Below are 22,006 nucleotides of genomic sequence, written 5' to 3'. Positions count from 1 at the left end.
TGTAACCTAAAATTAAAATTCTTCCTGGTTGTCTCATCAAGGACTGCCATCCTAGTTTTTGAATGAGCTTAAGAGGAGGTTTACAGAGAAACAGTGGGGAACATTAACTCAATTATTTTCCCTTTTGCCAAGACTATCTGATCTCTCTGGCTTAATATGACTTACATTGTGCATTTTCTGTAACTTTCAGGTATACAGCTAGATGTCTTGCAGTTGTAACAAACATGAGTGATGAACAAAAGAACCAGTTCTTCAAGAAAATTCTCACTACAGAAGAACTGACAAATTTTAGACTACAGTAAGTTGATCACTTCACTGTTAAATCAAAAGACGATGGAATGCTGGAAAAATTCCACAGGTCAGGCTGCATCTCTAGAGAGAGAGAAGCAGTTAATATTTCAGGTCCATGATCTTTCATCAGAGTATTTCAGCACTTCCGATTTATTTTTCTTATTTGTATTTCCATTTTTATTTCACATTACCACTTAGTATTGGCTTTATTTAACTGCTGAATGGCTTCTAAATTTTTGCACAAACTCCATTCTTTCATTGAATTGGGGACTGAACCCGAATACATAATTCTTGGAAGATTTCATTCATTTTTGAATGTGTTTATTTCGTGTGTGTTTAATTTGTGTAAAATTGTGAATCTTTTGCTTGTGACTTATAAGATTATTGGTCATTGCTACATAAGTCGAGCAGAATTGGGCCATTTGGCCCATCTAGTCTGCTCTGCCATTCGATCATGGCTGTATTTTTTCCTTCTCAACCCCGTTCTCCTGCCTTCTCCTTGTAACCTTTTGACACCCTTTCTAATCAAGAACCTGTCAACCTCTGGCTAAAGAAATTCCTCCCCATCGCAGTTCTAATGGGATGCCATTTTATTCTGAGGCTGTACCCTCTGGTCCTAGACTCTCCCACGACTGGAAACATCCTCTCCCCGTCCATTCTATCCAGGCCTTGCAATATTCGGTAGGTTTGAATGAGATCTCCCCTTCATTCTTCTAAACTCCAGCAAGTACAGGCCCAAAGCCATCAAACGCTCCTCATGTGTTAACCCTTTCATGCCTAGGATCATTCTCATAAAACTGTTCTGGACCCTCTCCAACGTGAGCACATCCATCCTTAGATATGGGACCTAAAACTGCTCTCAATACTCCAAATGTGGTCTGACCAATGCCTTATAAAGCCTAGGCATGGCATCCTTTTATATTCCAGTCTTCTTGAAATGAATGCTAACATTGCATTTGCCTTCCTTACTACCGACTCAACCTGCAAGTTAACCTTCAGGACTTGGGAGTCCTGCACTAGGACTCCCAAGTCCCTTTGCACCTCCGATCTCTGAATTTGCTCCCTGTTTAGAAAATTGTCTATGCCTTTATTCCTTCTACCAAAGTGCATTACTGTATACTTCTCTCCACTGTATTCCATCTGCCACTTCATTGCCCGTTCTCCCAACCTGTCCAAGTTCTCCTGCAGGCTCCCTGCTTCCTCAACACTACCTGTGCCTACACAAACTGGATCATTGAAATGCCATCTAGAAACTTGATGCCTATCTAGATGAGTGTAACCTGTTATTATTTAAAGGATAACTGGAATTTGCACAAATTTCAGAGAAACCTTTTCTCAATATCGGCATATTTTGATCTCCTTTATAGGTGACAGAAGTAAGATATGTAAATTTAGTTGAATGATTTAAGGATGAAGAGTTTGCAATATCCTATCCAGTTTAATTTGGACAACTATATTTAACAAAGAGTTGGTGTTTTGCAAAAAAAAAGTTGGTGGTTACCTACAGTGCTAAATTTTATAAAATAATTTGTGTGTTGTCTCCAAAGCAAAGATTATAGTCATTGGTATTTGCTGTTTGAACAAGTGTGCGATTCTCTTCAAGTGATAATGATATCTCATTCCTTGATGTTTGCAGTCTGCTTGTTTGAGTGGGGGGGGGGGTGGATGTTTAATATTGATGTAAAACTTAAGTACACGGGGCATTGCCTTTGAAGAATGTTTAAAAATAAGGCATTTGAAATTGGTAGTGCAACAGGTTGGAAAAGTTTACTCTTTTATTCCTGAAAGAAATGATGCTGATTTGTAAAAATTAAACTTCTTCATATACTTTTGATTTTTGGTGCAGTGTAACCAGTAGATGTCCATTGTAATGGACAATTGTGGAAAAAGCTTTGTGTGGAGATAATTTCCACTTCGTTTTTTTTTGTACTAAACTGGACTTGAGCTGCAAGTTCCTTCATCATATTTTGGATGATTGTAGCTTGTTTTTCCTGTTTAATTTGTGCTTCAGCAACACAAACATCAAATTAAACTTTAAAAAATGGAGAAATAGAAGTGAAAATGTGTGAATTTGCCTTTTCAGTTGGATTGCTTTGTTCTGCACATGAATTTTGAAAAGGTAAATGTTTTTGTGGAACGTGGGGAGGCTTTGCTTATGTTGCTGGTTTTCCCTCACTTCATATTCTTGATTAATAGCCTGCTGATGTGAAATAAGTAACTGGTTTTTGCATTTTTTTTTTGCTTCACAGGTTATTGGAAGAGAGCCTATTGCTGAATGTGGAGAAAGCCGTGTTTCTGGCAAATGCGAAGACTGGTTTGTGGCAGAAAGAGAAACAACAAAAATATACCCAAGGACACATAGTGTCTGGAGATCTGTCTGAGAATGTTGTTGCAGTATGTGGAGTAGTGTTACCACGGAACCAACAACTTGCCCAAAAGGGCCAGGTAGAATGTTGAATTTGTTATTTAGTTATAATTTTATAAAAGAAAAAGAAATCTATTGAGGGAGTCGCATTGGATTTTGCTGAGTAAAATTGTAGGAAATGTCAAGAAAATTAATTTGTGACTTTCAGCCCTGCAGCCTTTATAAATGTACACTTCAGCTTTGTAGATCAATTAGATATCTGTAGTTCTTTATGGTATTGACTAACAGATGAGTAAGGTCCAAGGTTAAGCTTTTTTTTGTTTGTTTGGGGGATTGTAGTGGGGACTTGCAGCAGCCTGGAAAGCTTGAGCATGTAGATATTAGAAAAGAAGTGGTGCTGAAACTTTTGGAAAGCATGAAGTTAGATAAGTCGCCAGTACCAGATGGGATGTACCCCAGGTTGCTGTGCCAAGGCCTTCTCGTGTCTCCTTGTGGCTCTCCTAATCTCTTTCTTAAGTTCCTTCCTTTTAGCCTTGTACCCTTCCAGATCTCTAACATTACCTAGCTCTCTGTACCTTTTGTCTGCTTTTCTTTTTCTTTTGACTAGATTTATTATAGCCTTCGTACACCACGGTTCCTGTATCCTATCGTGACTCCCCTGTGTCATCGGAACATGTCTATGCAGAGCTCCACACGAATACCCCCTGAATATTTGCCACATATCTTCCGTACTTTTCCCAGAGAACATCTGTTCCCAATTTAATCTTCCAATTTCCTGCCTGAGAACCTCATAATTCCTATTACTCCAAGTAAACACCTTTCTAGCCTGTCTGTTCCTATCCCTCTCCAGTGCTAACGTAAAGGAGATAGTGATCATTATTCTAACACCAAAATGTTCACTCACTGAGAGATCTGACACCTGACCAGGTTCATTCCCAATATCAAATCAAGCACAGCCTCTCCTCTTGTAGGTCTATCTACATACTGTGTCAAGAAACCTTCCTGAACATGCCTAACAAACTCCACCCCATCTAAACCCCTCACTATCTGGAGATGCCAATCGATGTTTGGGAAATTAAAATTCCCCATCACAACAACTCTGTTATTCTCGCACCTTTCTAGGATCTGCTTCCCTATCTGCTCCTCTAACCCTGTCAATATTGGGCCTCATGCAGCTTTTTGACCTCCTGGTTTTCTGCAGGTGGCAATATTAATCCTCGGTGCATCAGGATGTCGTTCTAATCCTTTTATAGAACACTACAGCACAGTACAGGCCCTTTGGCCCACAATGTTGTGCCGACATTTTATGCTTAACTTCTTACAGACTACATTAAATGACGTGGCCTGCTTTTGATTTTGGAAAATCTTTCTTTTTTTTTCTCCCTCCTCTCCAGTGCATCAATAAGTCTCTTGTGTTGGTGGCTTCAACCTACGGTTATCTACAGAACTTGGCTATGGCAGTGCTGTCCCAGAATGCTGTGTTGCTGGAAGGACCAATTGGCTGTGGTAAAACTGCTTTAGTAGAATATTTAGCAGCGGTCACAGGTCGGCAGAAGGCTCCTGACTTCTTAAAAGTACAACTTGGGGATCAGACTGACAGTAAGGTATGATTTTGTTTTTTGTACAGAGTCAATATTGAGGTTTTCATTTTTGTTCCAGCTTTTGTTGATCTTGGCCTGACTCCCTGAAAGTCCACAATTTGTCCATTTTTTTTTAAGCTTTCCAATTTCTACTTGGTTGTGAAGGGTAACCCATTTTGTAGGTAAATCATGAGTTGAATCTTGTGTTGCAGTATAGTCCAAAGACACTATAACAATCACTAGGTTATTAGCTAACAATTGTAAACTTGACCTAAGTAAAAGTCTGTCTTGCACATCTTCACTGTCCCTGTGCAAATCAAGCTTGGCACAGCAAGGATATTTGCAGATAATTTGTTTTACTATCTTGTTTGGCTTTTTTTTTGAAGTTGTGCTGTGGAAGCCAAATCTTGGCTTCCTCTTATATCTTTGACCTGTGGGTATCAAAGGTATATCAATTATTCCAAAGTGGCTCCTTGAAGGTGTATAAAAATGAGGATGTCCTACTTGTAAAATTAAAAACACACCAAGTATATTTAATGAATGTTCTTGGAGAATGTAAAACATTGCCTATTTTAGTAACTAATTGAACCACTTCTGTTTCAAACTGTTACTTACTTCTGTTCCAGATGTTGCTAGGAATGTATCGCTGTGCAGATGTTCCAGGGGAGTTTGTTTGGCAGCCTGGATCACTGACTCAAGCTGTGATGAATGGATATTGGCTTCTCCTGGAAGACATTGACTATGCACCTTTAGATGTTGTATGTATTACCTCAATATTATGCATCTGTTAAGATGACATTTTGGTTCCAGAAATGAGTGGATTTTAGTTTCAAGGTTAGATAAACTAGGGTTATTATCCTTTGTGCAGAAGGTTGAGAAGAGGTTTGACAGAGGTGTGCAAAATTAGGACTAATTTAGATCATAAGAATACAAGAAAATCAAAGCAGCTGTTGACCCCCTTGGGTCTCAAGCCTGCTCTGCCATTCAATACGATCATGGGTGATTGCCTCAGGCCTTATCTCTTCTGAGCCAGTTCCCCATGGCCCTCAATTCCCTGATCTTTCAAATATTATCTACTTTCTGTTTGCATACCCCCAATGATCTTTGCTGCATAACCTACACGGTTAGAGAATTCCAGAGATTTGATCACCTGCTGTGGCACGTTGCTATGAACAATAGTTTTAAATGACCGCTCTCTAATCTTGTAACTATATCCCCTTGTTCAAGATTCTCCCACTAGTGAAAATGTCTTGAACTTGACCCTATTAAATCCCTTCAGGATATTGTGTTTGAATAAGGTCACTGCTCATTCTTCTAAACTCCAAAGAGTATAAACCTAATATAGATAATCATGGTAGGACAGCCTTCTCGTCCCAGGAACTAGCTTAGTCTTGTTTTTTTGGATTGCCTCCAATGCTAGTATATCCTTTCTTCAAAAAAAAAGGACCAAAACTGTGCACAGTATTCCAGGTGTGTCCAGGTAAATAGAAGCCATTCCCATGAGCAGGTGGTTCAAGGATTAGGGTGACATTAACATTTTGAGCATAAAATCAATTGAGCTTCTTAAAATAGGATTAGAGATTTCTGTTTTGAAAAGGACTTGAGAGAATTTGCAGGGCCCTAGGGAAAGAGGCTGAAATGGGTCTGATGGGATTGCTCTGCTCTGACTTGACATAGACTAGGTGAGCCAAGTGGCTAACTTCTGTACCACAAGAGTCCTGTCATTATAAAACTGAACAATTTTGTATTTATAATGTTCCATTTAGAGTTTATAGAGCTGTTTTTTTAAAATCTAGACTCAAATATCCTAAATTGAGAATGCAGTAATGAGTGAATACTGCACTATTAAAATTGTAATCTTTTGGAAGAGATGTTAAAGTCCTATATGCTCTCTGAGTTGGGTATAAAAGGTTTCTTATTGCAGTTTCAAAGAAAACAAGGAAAGTTACCCTGATTCCTTGGCCAGTATTTATTCTTCATTTGACATCACTAAAATATCTGGGTACAACCTGTTTTGGGGTTGAGTGTATTGATTGTAGTATTTCCTGCATTATGATGGTGACTAAACAAAACGAAATTCAATGGTTTAAGATGCTTTAGATGTCTTGTACAAGATATTGCATATATACATGAAAGTTTTTGTTTTCCATTTTTTTTATCCTTGTGCACAGCTTTGCATTTTATAAGTAGGAACAAGACAGCCACGTGCATTATGGATCTTAGTCACTGCAATCCTTCAAGCTTACCAACAGATGCAACTAATGGTTGTAACTTTCACTCTGCAAGTTTATCAATAAAAACATTATTAATAGATGTGGAAAAAGTTGATTGAAATTATGTACATATTTATCAGTCTACTTATTTAGCTGTTCATCTCTGGGTATATTACTGACGACATTCAATTCCTTCTATACTGCAGATTTCTGTGCTGATTCCCTTGCTGGAGACAGGAGAGCTCTTAATTCCTGGGCATGGTGATTGTATAAAAGCAGCACCTGGTTTCCAATTTTTTGCAACAAGAAGGTCAGGCATCAAAACTAGTATAATTTGTATTTTAAGCTTGATCATCTTTCTATTGCAACAAAATAGATTATGACTATCAGTTAAAATGAACAAAACTTCCAGTTTGTTGTGTTTTTATTGTAGCTCAATGTTCCATAAAATGAAAATTGGTTAGCTGGCCTGTAATACCAGTTTTATTTCTGGGCACTAAGTTGAAAGTTAACTCATGTAATTAGTGGCAGCTAACCATATGTTCTGCACCTGAGGACAGAATTGAACACTGGGTGCTGGAACTCTGAGGTAGCAACACCTTTGTTGCCCTAAATTTATTTTAACATTTTCCTCACTAATGTTTGGAAGGCTTGAGTTAGAACTTTCAAAGGTGACTTGATAAATGCATTCTTTCAGTGTTTGGGTATATGAAGAAGTATGGTGAGAGTGTTTTATGGCTTTTGAGAGTTGGGGTAGGGCGAAGATGTTGAATCATTTGCAGTGAATGCTCTTAATATATCTTTGCAGAATTTTAACTATTTCATAAAGATTTTGGATATGTTCATTTAAAATCATGTACTATTCATGAGGATATATGAGCAAATTAAATTGCTGAAACTTGAACTATTTGTCTTCCTTTTACCTACAAATTGCTGGACTTCCATTTGATCTCCTTTTAGGCTGTTCAGTAGCAATGTGGGTTGGTATAGACAACAAAACAGTCATGCAACTTTGTTGGACAAACTATGGACCAAAATCAAATTGGATAATATGAACAGAGCAGAACTTAAAGAGGTGAGTTTATTGTACTTTGTTAATTTTCATTGGTTTACTGATTTGATTCCATGGCAGCTTTTGTCTTGTTCAAAAAGGAACATTCTGGTATAACTGGAGCAGATATTAGATCTTTAAAGTAGTTTGCACAAAGTGGTCAAAGAAGTCACGTCAAATACAATTTTTTTTTAAATGTGCCACTGTCTCCATACCATTGGATCCTTGGGTACTCTGCAGGTGTATCTACGATGCATCCTGCTATACAAATGGGATGTCTTGTGTCCCTGTCAGATTTCTGACATTGTAATCAGCAGGGCAGTGGTACTGAGCAAATGTTTGAAGATCTGGGCTGACAAGTCTCCAAGTTCTGAGACTTTTTCCTAGGATCTTTAAAGTAACCAGTGACATAGTTGATGTGTTGATTGGGCAGGCATGGTAGCGTAGCGGTTTACAGCGCTGGCGACCTGGGTTCAATTCTGGCTACTGTCTGTAAGGAGTTTGTACGTTCTCCCCGTGTCTGCATGGGTTTCCTCTGGGTGCTCTGGTTTTCTCCCACATTCCAAAGATGTATGGGTTAGGAAGTTATAGGCATGCTATGTTGGCGCCAGAAATGTGGTGACACTTGCGGGCTGCGCCTCCCCCCCCCGAACACTCTACGCAAAAGATGCATTTCACTGTGTGTTTCGATGTACATGTGACTAATAAAGATCTCATTTTAATTTTCCAAAATCTCCTAGATTTGGGGAAAGTTTCATTTAGGTTGAGGAAAATAGATGTAACTCCTCCCTTCAAATAAGGATTGAGATGGGAAGTGGGAAATGACAGGCTGTTTACCTTAATGGTAGAAGCTATTTTTTAAACAACATTATGGAGGGCGGGGGCACTTAAGATACTCTGGCAAGGTCATCAAGGTATTGTGAAATGTAAATTGTATATGACCAATTTTGTTGGAGTTCTTAGAAGGAGCCAGTGCTGTCAATAAAGGAGAACTAGTAGGTATACAACATCTAGATTTTTGGGTAGCATTTGATAATGTACTGCATCAAAGGTTATGACAGAAAAATAAAAGTTAACATTGGTGTGGATATAAATGGGCCTTTATTTGAGTGGTATGCCACAGGGATTGGTATTGGGGTCTCAACCTTTTACAATTTATTTGACTTGGGTGTATGAACTAAAGTTATGGTTATCATGTCTTATAAACTTGCTGATGAGGTGAAGATGGGTAAGGAAAGTAAGTTGTGAAGAGACTTAAGCAAAACGTACTAACTTCTAACAGGAAGAAAGTGAGAATCCTAACCATCATGGCCTGGGGTTAAAAGGCATTGTTCAAACCATTTGTATAGGCAGCATTATAACAAACTGTTGAGGCTGAGGTTTGTCAGTTTAACTAAGAGGACTCCCTTCAAGAAAAACACAAGTTAACAGAAAGAGCATGCTTCCGATATGTGAAGGAAAGCGAGAGTGGGTATTATGTAGAGGGGCCAAGGTGTTAAAGTGCATGATTTGTTAAAGGCTTGTATATAGGTACAGAAAGTAATTAGAAAAGTTAATTATGTTTATTACTGCATAATAAGAGTAGGGAGATTATACTTCAGTAATATAGGACATGAGGTGAGACTTTAGGAATACCTTGTACAATATTTGTCTTTTAATAAAGGATTTTATTTTAATATTGGATGCAGTTAGATTTTCCAATGAATAACTGGAATGGATGGATTGTCATCAGGAAAGATTGCACAGGCCAGGATTGTATCTGCTGGAATGTGGGAAGTGCCTTGATTCTAGGGGGCTATTGGGAGGGTAGATGTGGAGCAGATGTCTCCTCTTTTGTGAGAGAATCTGGATCTCGGAATCGCTGCTTAAAAATAAGGGCTTGTCCATTAAAGATACGGTGCAATTTTTTTGAGGGTCTTGAGTCTTTGGAACTCTTCCTCAAAGGACGTTGGAATCAGAATCTTCAAATATTTTTGTCAAAGATGGGTAAATACCTGATGAGCAAGGGGTTAAAAGGTTACTGTGAGTTGATAGGGATGTGGAGTTGAGGATGCAGTCAGATCAGCCATGATGCTAAATGGGCCAAACAGCAGGCTTGAAGGGCTGAGTGGCCTAATGCTCCTAATCATCAAGCAGTGTGGAAACAGGCCCTTCGGTTCAGCTGGTCCATGCCAACCAAGATGTTGATCTAAGGTAGCCCCATTTGCCTGAGTTTGGCCCATATCCCTCAATCTTTTCTATCCATGTACCCATCCAAATGCCTTTTAAATATTGTTAATCTGTATGAACTGTACAGGAAACAATCACCTCGGTGTGTCTGTCAGTTGTTTGCTGGACCAATCCAGAAGTAAAGTTGCTGCCAATCTCATTTTCTGCTTCCTTTTGTTCCTCTGCTTTGTTGGTTTATCCTTGTTTAAGATGAAGTTCTTGCTCATGATGAAGTTGTTCGCTCTTTGTGCATAGACAACTTTTCTAAGCTTTTCCTGTTTTAGTGACCTTTTTGAATTGATGATCTCTCAACTGATTTCCCCATCTAAAGGAAAACTGTCTTCCTGAATCATCCAGCTTGTATCGTATTGGCAGTTTTGCTCTGGGCTTTCTCTTCCTTGCAGTAGTTCACAATTTTTGTAAAGGGTGCTGCATTATCTTGATTTGTATATCAATTATAATTGGGCTTCCTAAAACTGCATGCAAAATAATTACACTGGCCTCCTATTTCCATCTGCACATTGATTTGTGTCTTTTATTGCCTAATTACTTTGCACTCTCACTTTCAGGAAACAACATTTTGACCAGCTAGATCGTGTTGCCACTAACTTGTATCTTTCCATTTAATGCACACTCTCACTTTCCTTCATTTGGGCCTTTGTATTGTATTAAGTACACTGATGTGTGCTCCTTCAGTTAATGTGTTTTTGAGTTGGAGTCGTCTTAGCTTAACTGACAAATCCCAAGCTTAGTGATTTGTTAGCATGCTGCCTATGCAAATGGTTTGAACAATGCCTTTTTACCCCAAGACAATGATAAGTACTCTCACTTTGTCCCTGTTAGAATTTAGTATGTTCCACTTAAGTCTACTGTGTCATTTTATCAAATGTATGACTATTGCTTGAGCACTGGCTGTAGCTGATGTGGAATGTAGTATAAATAGTTCCTTAAGTGTTGTAATGTGAAATTGTTCTGCTGGATGATATTCTAATTCCTACTCTGTAGTTTTCAAAGGTTATATATGTAGATACAATACAGTATATATAATCTCTGGCTAAGTTATATTGGAAAAGGCGTCTGTTAACAAGGATTATTACCATACCTAAACTTCAGTGCAATTGTGCTGTAGGTTTGAAAGCAACAGACTGGCAGTTATTTGCAGTACTAAGTGTAACAGGAATATTATTAATTATGATGGAGAATTTTTGAAAATTTACTCCCAAGTTTAAAATTTGCACATCTTGACATCAGGCAATGAAACATTAAATATATTGACTCTCTTGTTTTGTAGGTGTTGGTAAACCGGTATTCAAGCCTAGAAATTGTAATAGACCGACTTTTGGACATATATTGCCAACTAACTGGCAAGAAACATAAAGAATCGCAAATCGTGTTGGCTGGAGATCATGAAAATATGGAATTTGATGATTGTGAAACAAAAACTGAAGAAAAAAACTTGTGCCTTGAGGGAAGAGGATTATCTTTAAGGTTTGCACCTATTTAAAACAACAGAATAACCTTGGTGCTCTTTCCTCAGGATCATATTTTCATTACCATGTGCCAAAATTCTGAATATAACGTTGTTTTGAGACTTTAAATATTTCCACCTCTAAAAGGGTTATGCTTACTGTTCCTACTTGCAAAAGGATATCTAATGTCAAACTCAAGTTTAGCTCAATTGACATAAAATCAAAGCTTGTCAGTGTTGGGCTGTGTATTTCACTGTAATTGTTGGGCAGGTGATTCAAGAATGTTGTTTAAAACCAACTCATGAGTGACTATTGTATATTAATATGATCATAGCCCATGAATTTGAATTAGAACATAGAAAAACTACAGCACAATTCAGGCCCTTTGGCCTACAAAGCTGTGCCGAACATGTCCCTACCCTAGAAATGACTAGGCTTACCCTTAGCCCTCTATTTTACTCAGCTCCATGTACCTATCCAACAGTCTCTTAAAAGACCCTATTGTATCCGCCTCCACCGCCATTGCTGGTAGCCATTCCATGCACTCACCACTCTGAGTTTAAAAAAAAACTTACCCCTGACATCTCCCCTATACCTACTCCCCAGCACCTTAAACCTATGTCCTCTTGCGGCCACCATTTCAGCCCTGGGGAAAAGCTTCTGACTATCTACCCGATCAATACTTCAAAGGTATTGCCCTGGAGTTTTTTTTCCTAAACTATAAAGTACTTTTTGATAAGGAATTGCTCTTGGACAAGAAAGTAAGTGCTGTTTTTATTTTCCTAAAATGTATGCTTATCAGTCAGTGATGTGGAAGTATTCTTTTAGGTAGGCATTTAGAGTTTAATTATTCTACAGATATGATGGTGCCTGGTTTAACTAAAGAGTTTTGGTCTTTTTCTGTCAGTTTGTCTTCAGTGCATGCTAATGTCTGACTTTACCCTTATTAATAATTTCTACAAATTACCTTAAGGTCAGTCTTAACTAACCATTTCACCATCTGTCTTGAGGGACTGAAAAAGATCCTTTTTCCCTTTTTGGCTCCTCTGGGTCAGCAGAAAAGAAATTGAGTGGTGATTTGTGGCATTGGAATGTAGCACCCTTGATTTGATGTGGCAGGAGAGGAAGTGGTTTGCCCCATTGTTACTATGATGGATCTTTTGAACTATGTAGTTACTCCTGTTCCTTTTGCTTTTTCTTAATCGTTCTACAAATTATTCAGTGGAAGGTGTTATTCGAATCCTTATTGTAAGGTACACCCGTCATTCCTCAGGCAATACATTTTGAATTAATTTTTTTATTCGTCTGTCTTCATTTCACTGATTTTATTAATAACGTTGGAGTAGGCTGGTGAGCAAAATGTCTTGATCATTTTGAAGTTCCCTGTTGCCAGAATCTTTGATAACCTGAATGGTAATACCAACTGCAGGTATTTAAACTGGATCTGATAGTAAATTGTTTGGTCATTGGTAGAGCTTGGAGCCCTGATGACTGGGTACAGAAAGACTGACCATATCACTGCATTATAATTCAATGATTATTGTATTTACTTTGAAAATAATTTGAAGTGATGAACTTGTGTATTGATATCTGCATTCTTCCCTTCAGTATCTTGTAGCTTCATGTCACTTCATTTTTGTTTTGTCCTGTCTGGATGCCTTGTATAAGAGTCTGGCACAATATTGTTTAATGGTTGTGATGTTATTTCCATGAATTTTACCATTTGCATGAAATTGCTTTTTTTAAATTTTATCTAGAGATTTACTGAAATGGTGTGAGAGAATAATTCCTAATTTTGATGGGACATCATCTTCTACTGCCCTCTGCATTTTCCGGGAGGTAAGGAGGAGGCGAATTTGCAGGATACAAATTTGTGAAAAAGGAACTCGTCAGAAACATTTGCCTTTTTAAACCAGAAACTGAACTTCTGGAAAGAATGTACAAATGTCCACTTTTCTCCAAGTGATGACTGGACCTGTATTTTGTTTGGTTCTTGATTTCTTTGGTCTCTTGTTCCCCACCTATCTTGCAACACTTTGCCTGTTAACATGCTTGTAGAATTTTTTTTTGCATTTTCTCTAGTCTTTGTCAGTCTCTTGTTTTTGATGGTATTTGCTTTTGTTTTCCTTTTTAACTTCACCTTCATAGCAGAAGGTTCAGAGCGGGAATTCTTGTGGAACAAATTTAGTTGCAAGTTTCAATTTTGACAGCATTTTGTAATGCTGCTCGTCATTACACTCACTTTTGAGAGCTGGTGAATGTACAGGCAGGGGCTTACTGGCCCGAGTTGACCACTTGGGGATTCGGGGATTTGGTGATCAGATGGGAGCCAACCTCCCAAGACGAGACCAAGCCTGGAAAGCTAGGTCTGAGGATGTGTCCATGAGCTAGTCGTGACCAATACGAAACTTGTTGATAGTTTAATGGCAATTACGTGGTAATCCCATCAGCAGATAATGGAGATGTCAGGCTGGTTGATTTTGTATTTAGTAATTGTTAGAAGAATGTCCTCAGGTAGTTGCTTTTTATTTTACAGGCACTTGATTGTTTCACAGCCATGATATCTAAGCAGAAGAGTAGGCAGAAAATGGCTGAGATCATTGGAAGCAAACTAAATATTTCAAAAGAAAAGGTAATATTTTCTTATTTGGCTTTCCTGCTATTCCTTCACATAGTACATTAATGTGTGTAGTGCTCTCTTAATTAATATATTATCTCATGTATATAATTAAGTTGTAATCAGTTTTTTGATAAAATTCATCTTCCTGATTCAGGAGTTGATTTTGGTTCCAGTAATGCTAGTAAAATGGAGATCTCTGGAATGCTACTGTGTATAGGGCCATATTTGGTAAAGTTAATGTGGCTCCTTTGTCAAGATAACAGCCAGTAAACTTTTCAGCTTTGTTTATATTATGATATCTTTTGCCTTGGCTTCCTTCAGTGGTTTTTCATTTTGATTAATTGAAACACGACATTTAGTTCTGCATGAGAAACAATTTTCTAAATGGAGCTTTGGGCCCTATTTCATACTAGCTTGCTTTGAATCTTGCTATTACTGTAACTGGTATTTTTAATAAAATACGGATTTTTAGGTTAAATGTTTAGTGCCTGCTGGAGTAGTTATAACTGATTATTTATTGTGGCACTTGTGCAGTTCTCATTGTACATAAGTTCAAGTTTATCACACACCTACACTCGGTAATTTATAACAGCCAGTTGACCTGCCAGCTGGTCTTTGAGATGTGGGAGGGAACTGGACTACTCCTGGGAAGCCTGCATGGTCAAGGATAACGGACAAACTCCACACATGGCACAGGAGACCAGGTTGCTGCAGTTGAGGCAGCAGCACTACCTGCTGTGCCACAGTGCTATAAGGATGTAAGGATATCTTTTAGGAATGGATAGATATTTATTAGTCACATGTACATTGAAACAGTGATATGCATCTTTTTGCGTTACTGTGAATGTGCTGGGGGGGGCAGCTCACAAGTGTCGCCACTGTACCGGCGCCAACATAGCATGCCCACAGCTCCTAACCCGTACGTCTTTGGAATGTGGGAGGAAACCTACGCAGACACGGGGAGAATGTACAAACTTATAGACAGCAGCGGGAATTGAACCAGGGTTGCTGGCACTTGAAGAGCGTTACACTAACCACTGCACTACTGTGCAGGAGATTGGTGTCAGTTGGCACCTTTTGAGCATTTGATTGGTTTGGATGTACCCAAGGATTATTTTTGATCGAGCTAATGAGGTAAATAATTGGCCAGCTGTTACCGAATACGGCAGCAATTTCTTGAGTGGTTGTGATACCAGTTATGAGGTTTGTAATCCTGCCCTGGAACTGAGAGGGAAGTTTGGGCTAATATAAACTGGCAATTACTGCCCATTCAGTTTGTCTCAAATACATGTAGAGTTGTATCTTAACTAAACCATGTTTTTGCCAAGTTGATTATCATTTTAATGTTTTTAAAACAAAATCGAAGAGATTTGGTATCCTCTCTCTTTGTACTTGGTCATTACTGAAGTGCAGCATTTAAACCTATTGTCTTTGTAATAATTTAATTTTATTTGTTTGCAGGCAGAATACTTCTGTCAGTTGTATAAACCTGACATTGAGTTGAATGAGGCTGCAGTAACTGTAGGGCGGGCAGTTCTTCCTCGAAGAAGAAGTGATATCATCCAGTTGCAGTTGTAAGTGTTGAAAAACTTAAATATTCCTTTTGGCCATTACAGCAGAAGTGATAGTAAACCAAATGCAACTCCAGTGAATAAAAGTCTGGGTTGAACCAGTTCTGACGAAGGGTCTTCAGACAGAAATGTTACCTCTTGTCTCTTTCCACAGATGCTGCCTGACCTGCAGGGTGTTCCCAGCATTTTCTGTTTTTATCATTGTTTTGCAGCAACCTCTTCAACTTCTTTATTTTATTGTACTGATATTCTAGCAATTGCCTTCTAGATTCCAGCAGGGTTAAAATGTAATTATTAAAATTTAAGTTTGGCTGCTTGATAACTTGCTCATTTTACTAATTTCAGTAAATGCTATGATTTGTTTTTTAAAGTGAGGAACTTTTTTGGGTAATTGGGAATCGGAGGAATAAGGCACAGTAGTGTAACGGTTAGCGTAACACTATTACAGTGACAGCAACCTGGGTTCAATTCTGTCTGTAAGGAGTTTGTATGTTCTCCCAGTGTCTGTGTGGGTTTCCTCCGGGTGCTCCAGTGTCCTCCCACATTCCAAAGACGTACAGGTTAGGAAGTCGTGGGCATGCTGCGTTAGCGCCGGATGCGTGGCGACACTTGCGGGTTGCCCCCAGAACACTCTACACAAAAGATGCATTTCCTTGTGTTTTGACTATAAAGATATCTAACAAATACTGGGAAGTAGATATCACTATACTTTGTTTACTCGTTAGGGCAGAGAGAGGACCATTCATTCCATTGTGCCCCATCAGTCATCCCATCACTCTCCATCTCCCCTTTCCCATGTGTCTCTGCAACTTGTTCTCTTTTGTCTGCCCACCAAATCCTTTTTGGTTCTTTGCCTACTCACCTACACTATAGGATAATTTTAGAGAAACTAATTATCCTACCAGCACCTTTTGGGATGTGGGAGGAAAACTGAGCATTTGCTGCTTTAAAAAGAGAACTTGATCACCATGTCCTTGCTGGATGTGTTTGACTGTTTCATGATATGAGGGGCCAGTTCTTAAAGAAATACAGTATTTTCTAGGCTATAGCTTCTGAAAAGAAGGCTGCAGCAGAAGAGTAGAAATTAATGGGACCAAAGGATGACTACTTGGCAGCAGAGAATAGGCTGCACTTCTTGCATTGCAAAATTTTACTTTGAGGTCGTGCTTTGTTGGACTTCTAGGAAGAATTTATAATGAAGACTGGGAAGACGTTCATTGTCTTTACTACCTGCTACAAGCTCATTCCTCTCCCTGGCCATTTGTATTTTTTAAACCTTTTCCTATTGGACACTGAAGTTTTTAAACCATTCTCCATCACAGACTTGTTTCTACCTCTGGCATCGTTCATGCATAACCTAACTCAGCTTCTGCTGAAACCCTTGTTCATGCCATTTATAGATTGAAAGCTTCAGTGCTCTCTTGGTTAATGTGCCGTGCACTCAATACAAATGTATGAATTCAGAGCAGCCATAGATGACTTGAACTTTCTCCACCATTTAATAAATCACAGCTGATTTGGTTATAACCTCAACTCAACATTCCTGTCTACCTGCAGTAACCTTTCACCCCTGTTGCTTATCAAGAGTTGTCATACTTATGCCTTAAATATTCAAGGACTGTGCTTACATCACACTGTGTGAAAGTTTAACAACCCTTGGGGAACTTGTATTCCAATCAAGTCCTCGCTCTTCCAAATTCCAGAAGATAAAAGCCTAGCCTCCTCAACCTCAATCTCCAAAGCAGTAAACGATAACATTCTTGGTGTTCCTCTTATTCTTGCAGTAACTACACATTAGTCTTCAATGAATTACTAACTTGGTCACCCATATGCATCTTCAATCTCTCGCCATTTTGAATAATGTACTTTTTTTCTCTGCAAAAATACAATTTCCCATTTTCTGAAATTATTCTCCATTTACCAGCTCTGTCAATTCACTAAACCAATCTTTCATTTTGTAGCCTTTTATTTTTCTCTTGATAATTCAGTCTTGTTTTGTGTCATCAGCAAATGCAGCAACCATAACCTTGGTGCCTTAACCATATTATTTATATAAGTTGTAAAAGCTGAGAACCTAGTACCCATCTGTGTGGTGCTCTATTTGTTACATCATGCCAACCAAAGAGAGACCAATTTATGCTTAGTGTTTCCTTTTAGCTAGCTGATCTTTCATCCACATCACTTCCTATAACACGAGCCATTATGTTCTGCAATAACCTTTTGATGCTGCACCTTATCAAGTGCTTCCAGTATAGTATAGTATTTCCACAAATTCCCTCATTAAAGCTCCAATAAATTAGTCAAACATTATTTACTTTCACATAATGCCTGCTTTGTCCAAATACTTACTTGGACCACATCCCATATAACCAATAACTTCCTGCTCACTGACCATCATTGGTTCCTGTTCTATCATTGACATCAAACGTCTCTTTATTTTAAAATTCCTTGCCGCCTCCCCACTTCTGTAATCTCTTCGGTCAGTCTTCAAGATCATCTCTAATTCAACCATTTTTTGTATTCCTTTTTTTTTATTTCACTATTGATGACATTTTTCTTTTTTAGCATTCATGATGTTGAGTTTTGCTGTTCCCTTCCTCAGAACTTCTGGTGTCCATCTTTATGACCTTTTCTTTAAAACCTGTCTGTTATAGAACTTGTTTGATGTTTGCTCTTGTGAAGCACCTTTGAACATTGCACTACAATAAAGTTACTCAGTTGTGGTCAATATCAGTTAAAGTAATTCCAACTGTCCTGCTGCAATTAAACAATTTGGTCACTAAATAGATTATAAATTGCTCTATACTTTCTGAAAATTAGATAATTTGCCTGTTTAGATTGATGTTATAAGGTCCTATAGCATCCTTTCTGGAAAAAAAAGCTGCTCCTGATTTCTGGATATTTTGAATGCAAAGCAATGTTGGAAATCTAAAGTAAGACAAAGTGCTACAACTCTGATCAGGAGAGAGAAGGTTAATTGGTTCCAAAGAGTCATTGACCTGAAACATTAATGCTTTTCCCCCCCCTCAAAAATACTGCCTGACTTTTGTATTTTCAGCATTTTATTAGTGATCATTCTTCCCTCCACCAACACTTATTTCTATAATATCCTGTAAGTCTACCAGAGAATTACAAGGCCAAGGAGCAGTTACGAAGTAGAAAACCATTAAGGTTTTGTCAGATCTGTTTCAGTGCAGTAGCAACAGTTTTTTTTTCTACATGGTGTCTTTGAAATACTAATTAACTGCCTTGCCATTTTGTTTTTTTTTTCATTGCTCTGATTATCAGTTCTGTGAACTTGTGAACAATCTGTTTTAAATCACATCAGTTATGACCATTCTGATAAAGGGTCTTCAACCTGAAATAGTAACTCTCACTTCCCACAGATGTAACCTGACCTGCGTATTTCCAGTATTTTCTATTATTGTTTTAGATGACCATACTGAATAGTTTAACCTTGTTGAATGACCATTCCCTTTTTTTCATGTGTATAAATTCTCAAATATTTGGTGTACTTTTTTTTCCATTTGATATTAAAGCCTTAAAATTACAGATTGATAACAACCTGGTTGCTTGATGTATTGCTAAGAGTATTTTTAATCAGTTGGCTTTATTCTATATTTGCATGACTGAGATTTTTGTGCTGCGTTTTAAGGGAAACCCAGACCTTTCAGCTACAAGACCCTCATCTTCTCCTCTTGGAACAGCTGGCTGTTTGTCTTGGCAAAGAGGAGCCTGTTTTTATTGGTTGGTGAGACGGGTACTGGTAAAAACGTCTACTGTCCAGTACCTTGCTAAAATTACTGGTAGGTTGAACAGCTTGTTAAATCCACTTCTTGCCATGAGGAATGAAGTTTAATTTTTTTTTCTGCCAATATATTGGGAAGTCAAGCCCCTGTAGTAATAGGTACTCACTGGAAGGCTCATGAATTGTTTGAGTTCCAGTTTGTGCTTTATCAGCAAGGTTGGCATTAAAGATTCTACACTTGGCTTTTTGTGTCCTGGGCTATTGAAGGAAATTTGCAAAATTTCACATTCCCAAAGTACACTTGCGTGGACATGGGGGAAGTGAGATTGTTGGTGTCTTGATGCTCCATTTTATGAGTAATCCTATGACTATGATATTAGGTGACTGGTAGATATTAGGGCCAACATTAGGTGACTGGTAGAAGGTAAAACTGGAGTTATTCTGTAGTAAGCGTTGATGCTTCAGGTGTAACGGAGGGTACAGGTAAACAAGGAGGGGGTGTTGCCTTTTTGATAAGGGAGGACATAACAGCAGTAATCGGAGATGACATTCTTGAGGGATTGTCCAGTGAGGCCATCTGGGTAGAACTTAAAAAACTAGAAGGGAGGGTCACCCTAGTGACTGACTGGACTACCCAGAGTGTTAGGGGCCTGGATGGGGTGGAATTTGTGAAATGTGTTCAGGAAAGTTTCCTGAGTCAATATATAGAGAGGGCCCTACTTGGGAGGGTGCAACACCGGACCTTCTCTAAGGGAATGATGCAAGGCAAGTAAGTGAAGTGGCAGTCAGGGAGCACTTTGGCTCGAGTGACCATAATTCTATTAGCTTTAAGAGTGATGGAAAAGGATTGGACAAGTCTGTGGGTTAGAGTCTTAAACTGGAGCAGGGCTGATTTTTGGGGGAATGAGGCATGATCTAGCAGAGGTCAATTGGGTAAGCCTGTTTGAAGGGAAAGGAATGAATAGCAAGTGGAAGGCTTTTAAGAGTGTGGTATCAAGAGTCCAGGAGCAGCATGTTCCTGTTAGGGTGAAAGCTAAACCTGGCAAGTTTAGGGAACCTTGGCTGATGAGAGATTGAGGCTTTGGTCAATAAAAAGAAGGAAGTATACATTGGGTTTAGGGGGTCAGGGACAAGTGAACCCCTTGATAACTAAAAAGATCAAGAATACACTTAATCAGGAGGGCAAAGAGGGTATGAGATGGATCTGGCAGGTGGGGTTAATGGAAATCCCAAGAGGTTCTATACCTGCATAAAGAGTAAAAGGATGGTTAGGGAGAGAGTAGGTTCCCTTAGAGATCAGCAGGGCTGCTTATGTCTCGATCTGCAGAAGATGGTTGGGATTTTTAATGAATAATTCTCCTCTGTGTTTATGGAGGAGAAGAGCATGGTTGCTCAGGAGAAGAGGGGAACAAGTGATGTTTTGCAGGACATTCTTATTACCAGGGAGGAGGTATTTGCAGCCTTGCAGCATATTAACATGGATAAATCCCCAGGGCCTGACCGAGTGCATCCTTGGACTCTATGGGAGGCTATAGAGAAGAAATTGCGAAGGCCCTTGCAGAGATGCTTGCTTCATTGTTAGCAGCTGGTGAAGTTCCCGAAGCCTGGAAGGTGGCTAATGTTCTTCTGTTTAAGAAGGGGATCAAGGACAAGCTAGGGAACTACAAGCTAGTCAGCATGACATCAGTGGCGGGGGAATTCTGAGGGACAGGATCTACCAGCATTTGGACAGACAGTCTGATTAGGAGGAGTCAGCACGGCTTTGTACTTGGAAAGTCATGCTTGACAAACCTTTTTGGAGTTTTTTGAAGAGGTAACCAAAAAATGTAGATGAGGTTAGGGCAGTGGATTTTGTCTATTTGGGCTTTAGCAAGCCCTTTGACATGATCCCACATGGTATGCTGGTCTGGATGGTTAGGTCCCATGGAATCCAGGGAGAGCTAATGAGGTGGATTCAAAATTGGCTCGGAGGTAGGAAGCAGAGGGTGGTGGTTGAAGGTTGTTTCTTGAATGAAGGCAGGTGACTAGTGGTGTGCTACAAGGGTCAGTATTGGGACCCTTGTTATTCCTTCATTATATAAATGATTTGGATGCAAATGCACAAGGCTTGATCAATAAATTTATGGATGAACTGAAATTAGGAGGTGGTGTTGATGGTGAAGAAGGTTATCGTAGATTACAGGGGGATCTTGATTAGTTAGGGAAAGTGGCGGAGGAGTGGCAAATGGATTTCAATACAGATAAGTGTGAGGTGATACATTTTGGAAAGTCAAACCAGAGTAGGACTTGTACTGTGAATGGTAGGGCACTAGGGAGTGTCATGGAACAGAGGGACCTAGTAGTACAAGTGTATAGTTTGTCGAAAGCAATGTCACGGGGTAGACAGGGTGATGCAACAGAATTTAACATGCTTGGCCTTCGTCAGTCAAGGCACTTGAGTACAGGACTTGGGACATGTTGCATTTGTACAAGTTGTTGGTGAGGCTGCACATGGAGTGCTGTGCACCAGTTTTGGTTTACCCTGTATGGGAAAGATGTGGTTAAACTGGAAAAAGTGCAGAAAAAAATTCAGGAGGATGTTGCCAGGACTAGAGGGCCTGAGCTATAGGGAGAGATTAGCCAGGCTACGTCTTTATTCCTTGTAATGTAGGAGAATGAGGGGCAACCTTGTAGAAATGTTTAAAATCATAGAAAGAGATAGGTAAAGTGGATGGTAAGTGTTTTTCCCTAGGGTAGGGGAGTCCAAAACTAGGAGACATAGATTTGGGGTGAGGGGGCAACTTCACGCAGAAGGTAGTGAGTATATGGAACGAGCTGCCAGAAGTGGTTGAAGCAGGTACAATAGTATCATTTAAGAAGCACTTGAATAGGTACATGGAGGTGTGGGACT

At 39.1% G+C, this 22,006-nt stretch overlaps 1 protein-coding gene across 1 annotated transcript in view; it reads left to right on the top strand.

Moving 5' to 3' along the window:
- mdn1 (midasin AAA ATPase 1) overlaps positions 1-22,006 on the top strand; it is a 148,734-nt gene that overhangs the window by 3,305 nt on the left and 123,423 nt on the right. The window contains 13 exon segments of the mRNA XM_052024495.1: positions 191-298; positions 2,541-2,736; positions 4,051-4,260; positions 4,863-4,994; positions 6,656-6,759; positions 7,410-7,524; positions 11,000-11,196; positions 12,935-13,016; positions 13,714-13,809; positions 15,259-15,371; positions 19,024-19,108; positions 19,110-19,136; positions 19,138-19,174. Coding sequence (XP_051880455.1) covers positions 191-298; positions 2,541-2,736; positions 4,051-4,260; positions 4,863-4,994; positions 6,656-6,759; positions 7,410-7,524; positions 11,000-11,196; positions 12,935-13,016; positions 13,714-13,809; positions 15,259-15,371; positions 19,024-19,108; positions 19,110-19,136; positions 19,138-19,174 — 1,502 coding nt within the window.

Source organism: Pristis pectinata, chromosome 10, assembly GCF_009764475.1.
Source record: "Pristis pectinata isolate sPriPec2 chromosome 10, sPriPec2.1.pri, whole genome shotgun sequence".
Lineage (NCBI taxonomy): Eukaryota > Metazoa > Chordata > Chondrichthyes > Rhinopristiformes > Pristidae > Pristis > Pristis pectinata.
Note: the sequence above shows the minus strand (reverse complement) of the source record. Positions and strands in the feature narration are given on the sequence as shown.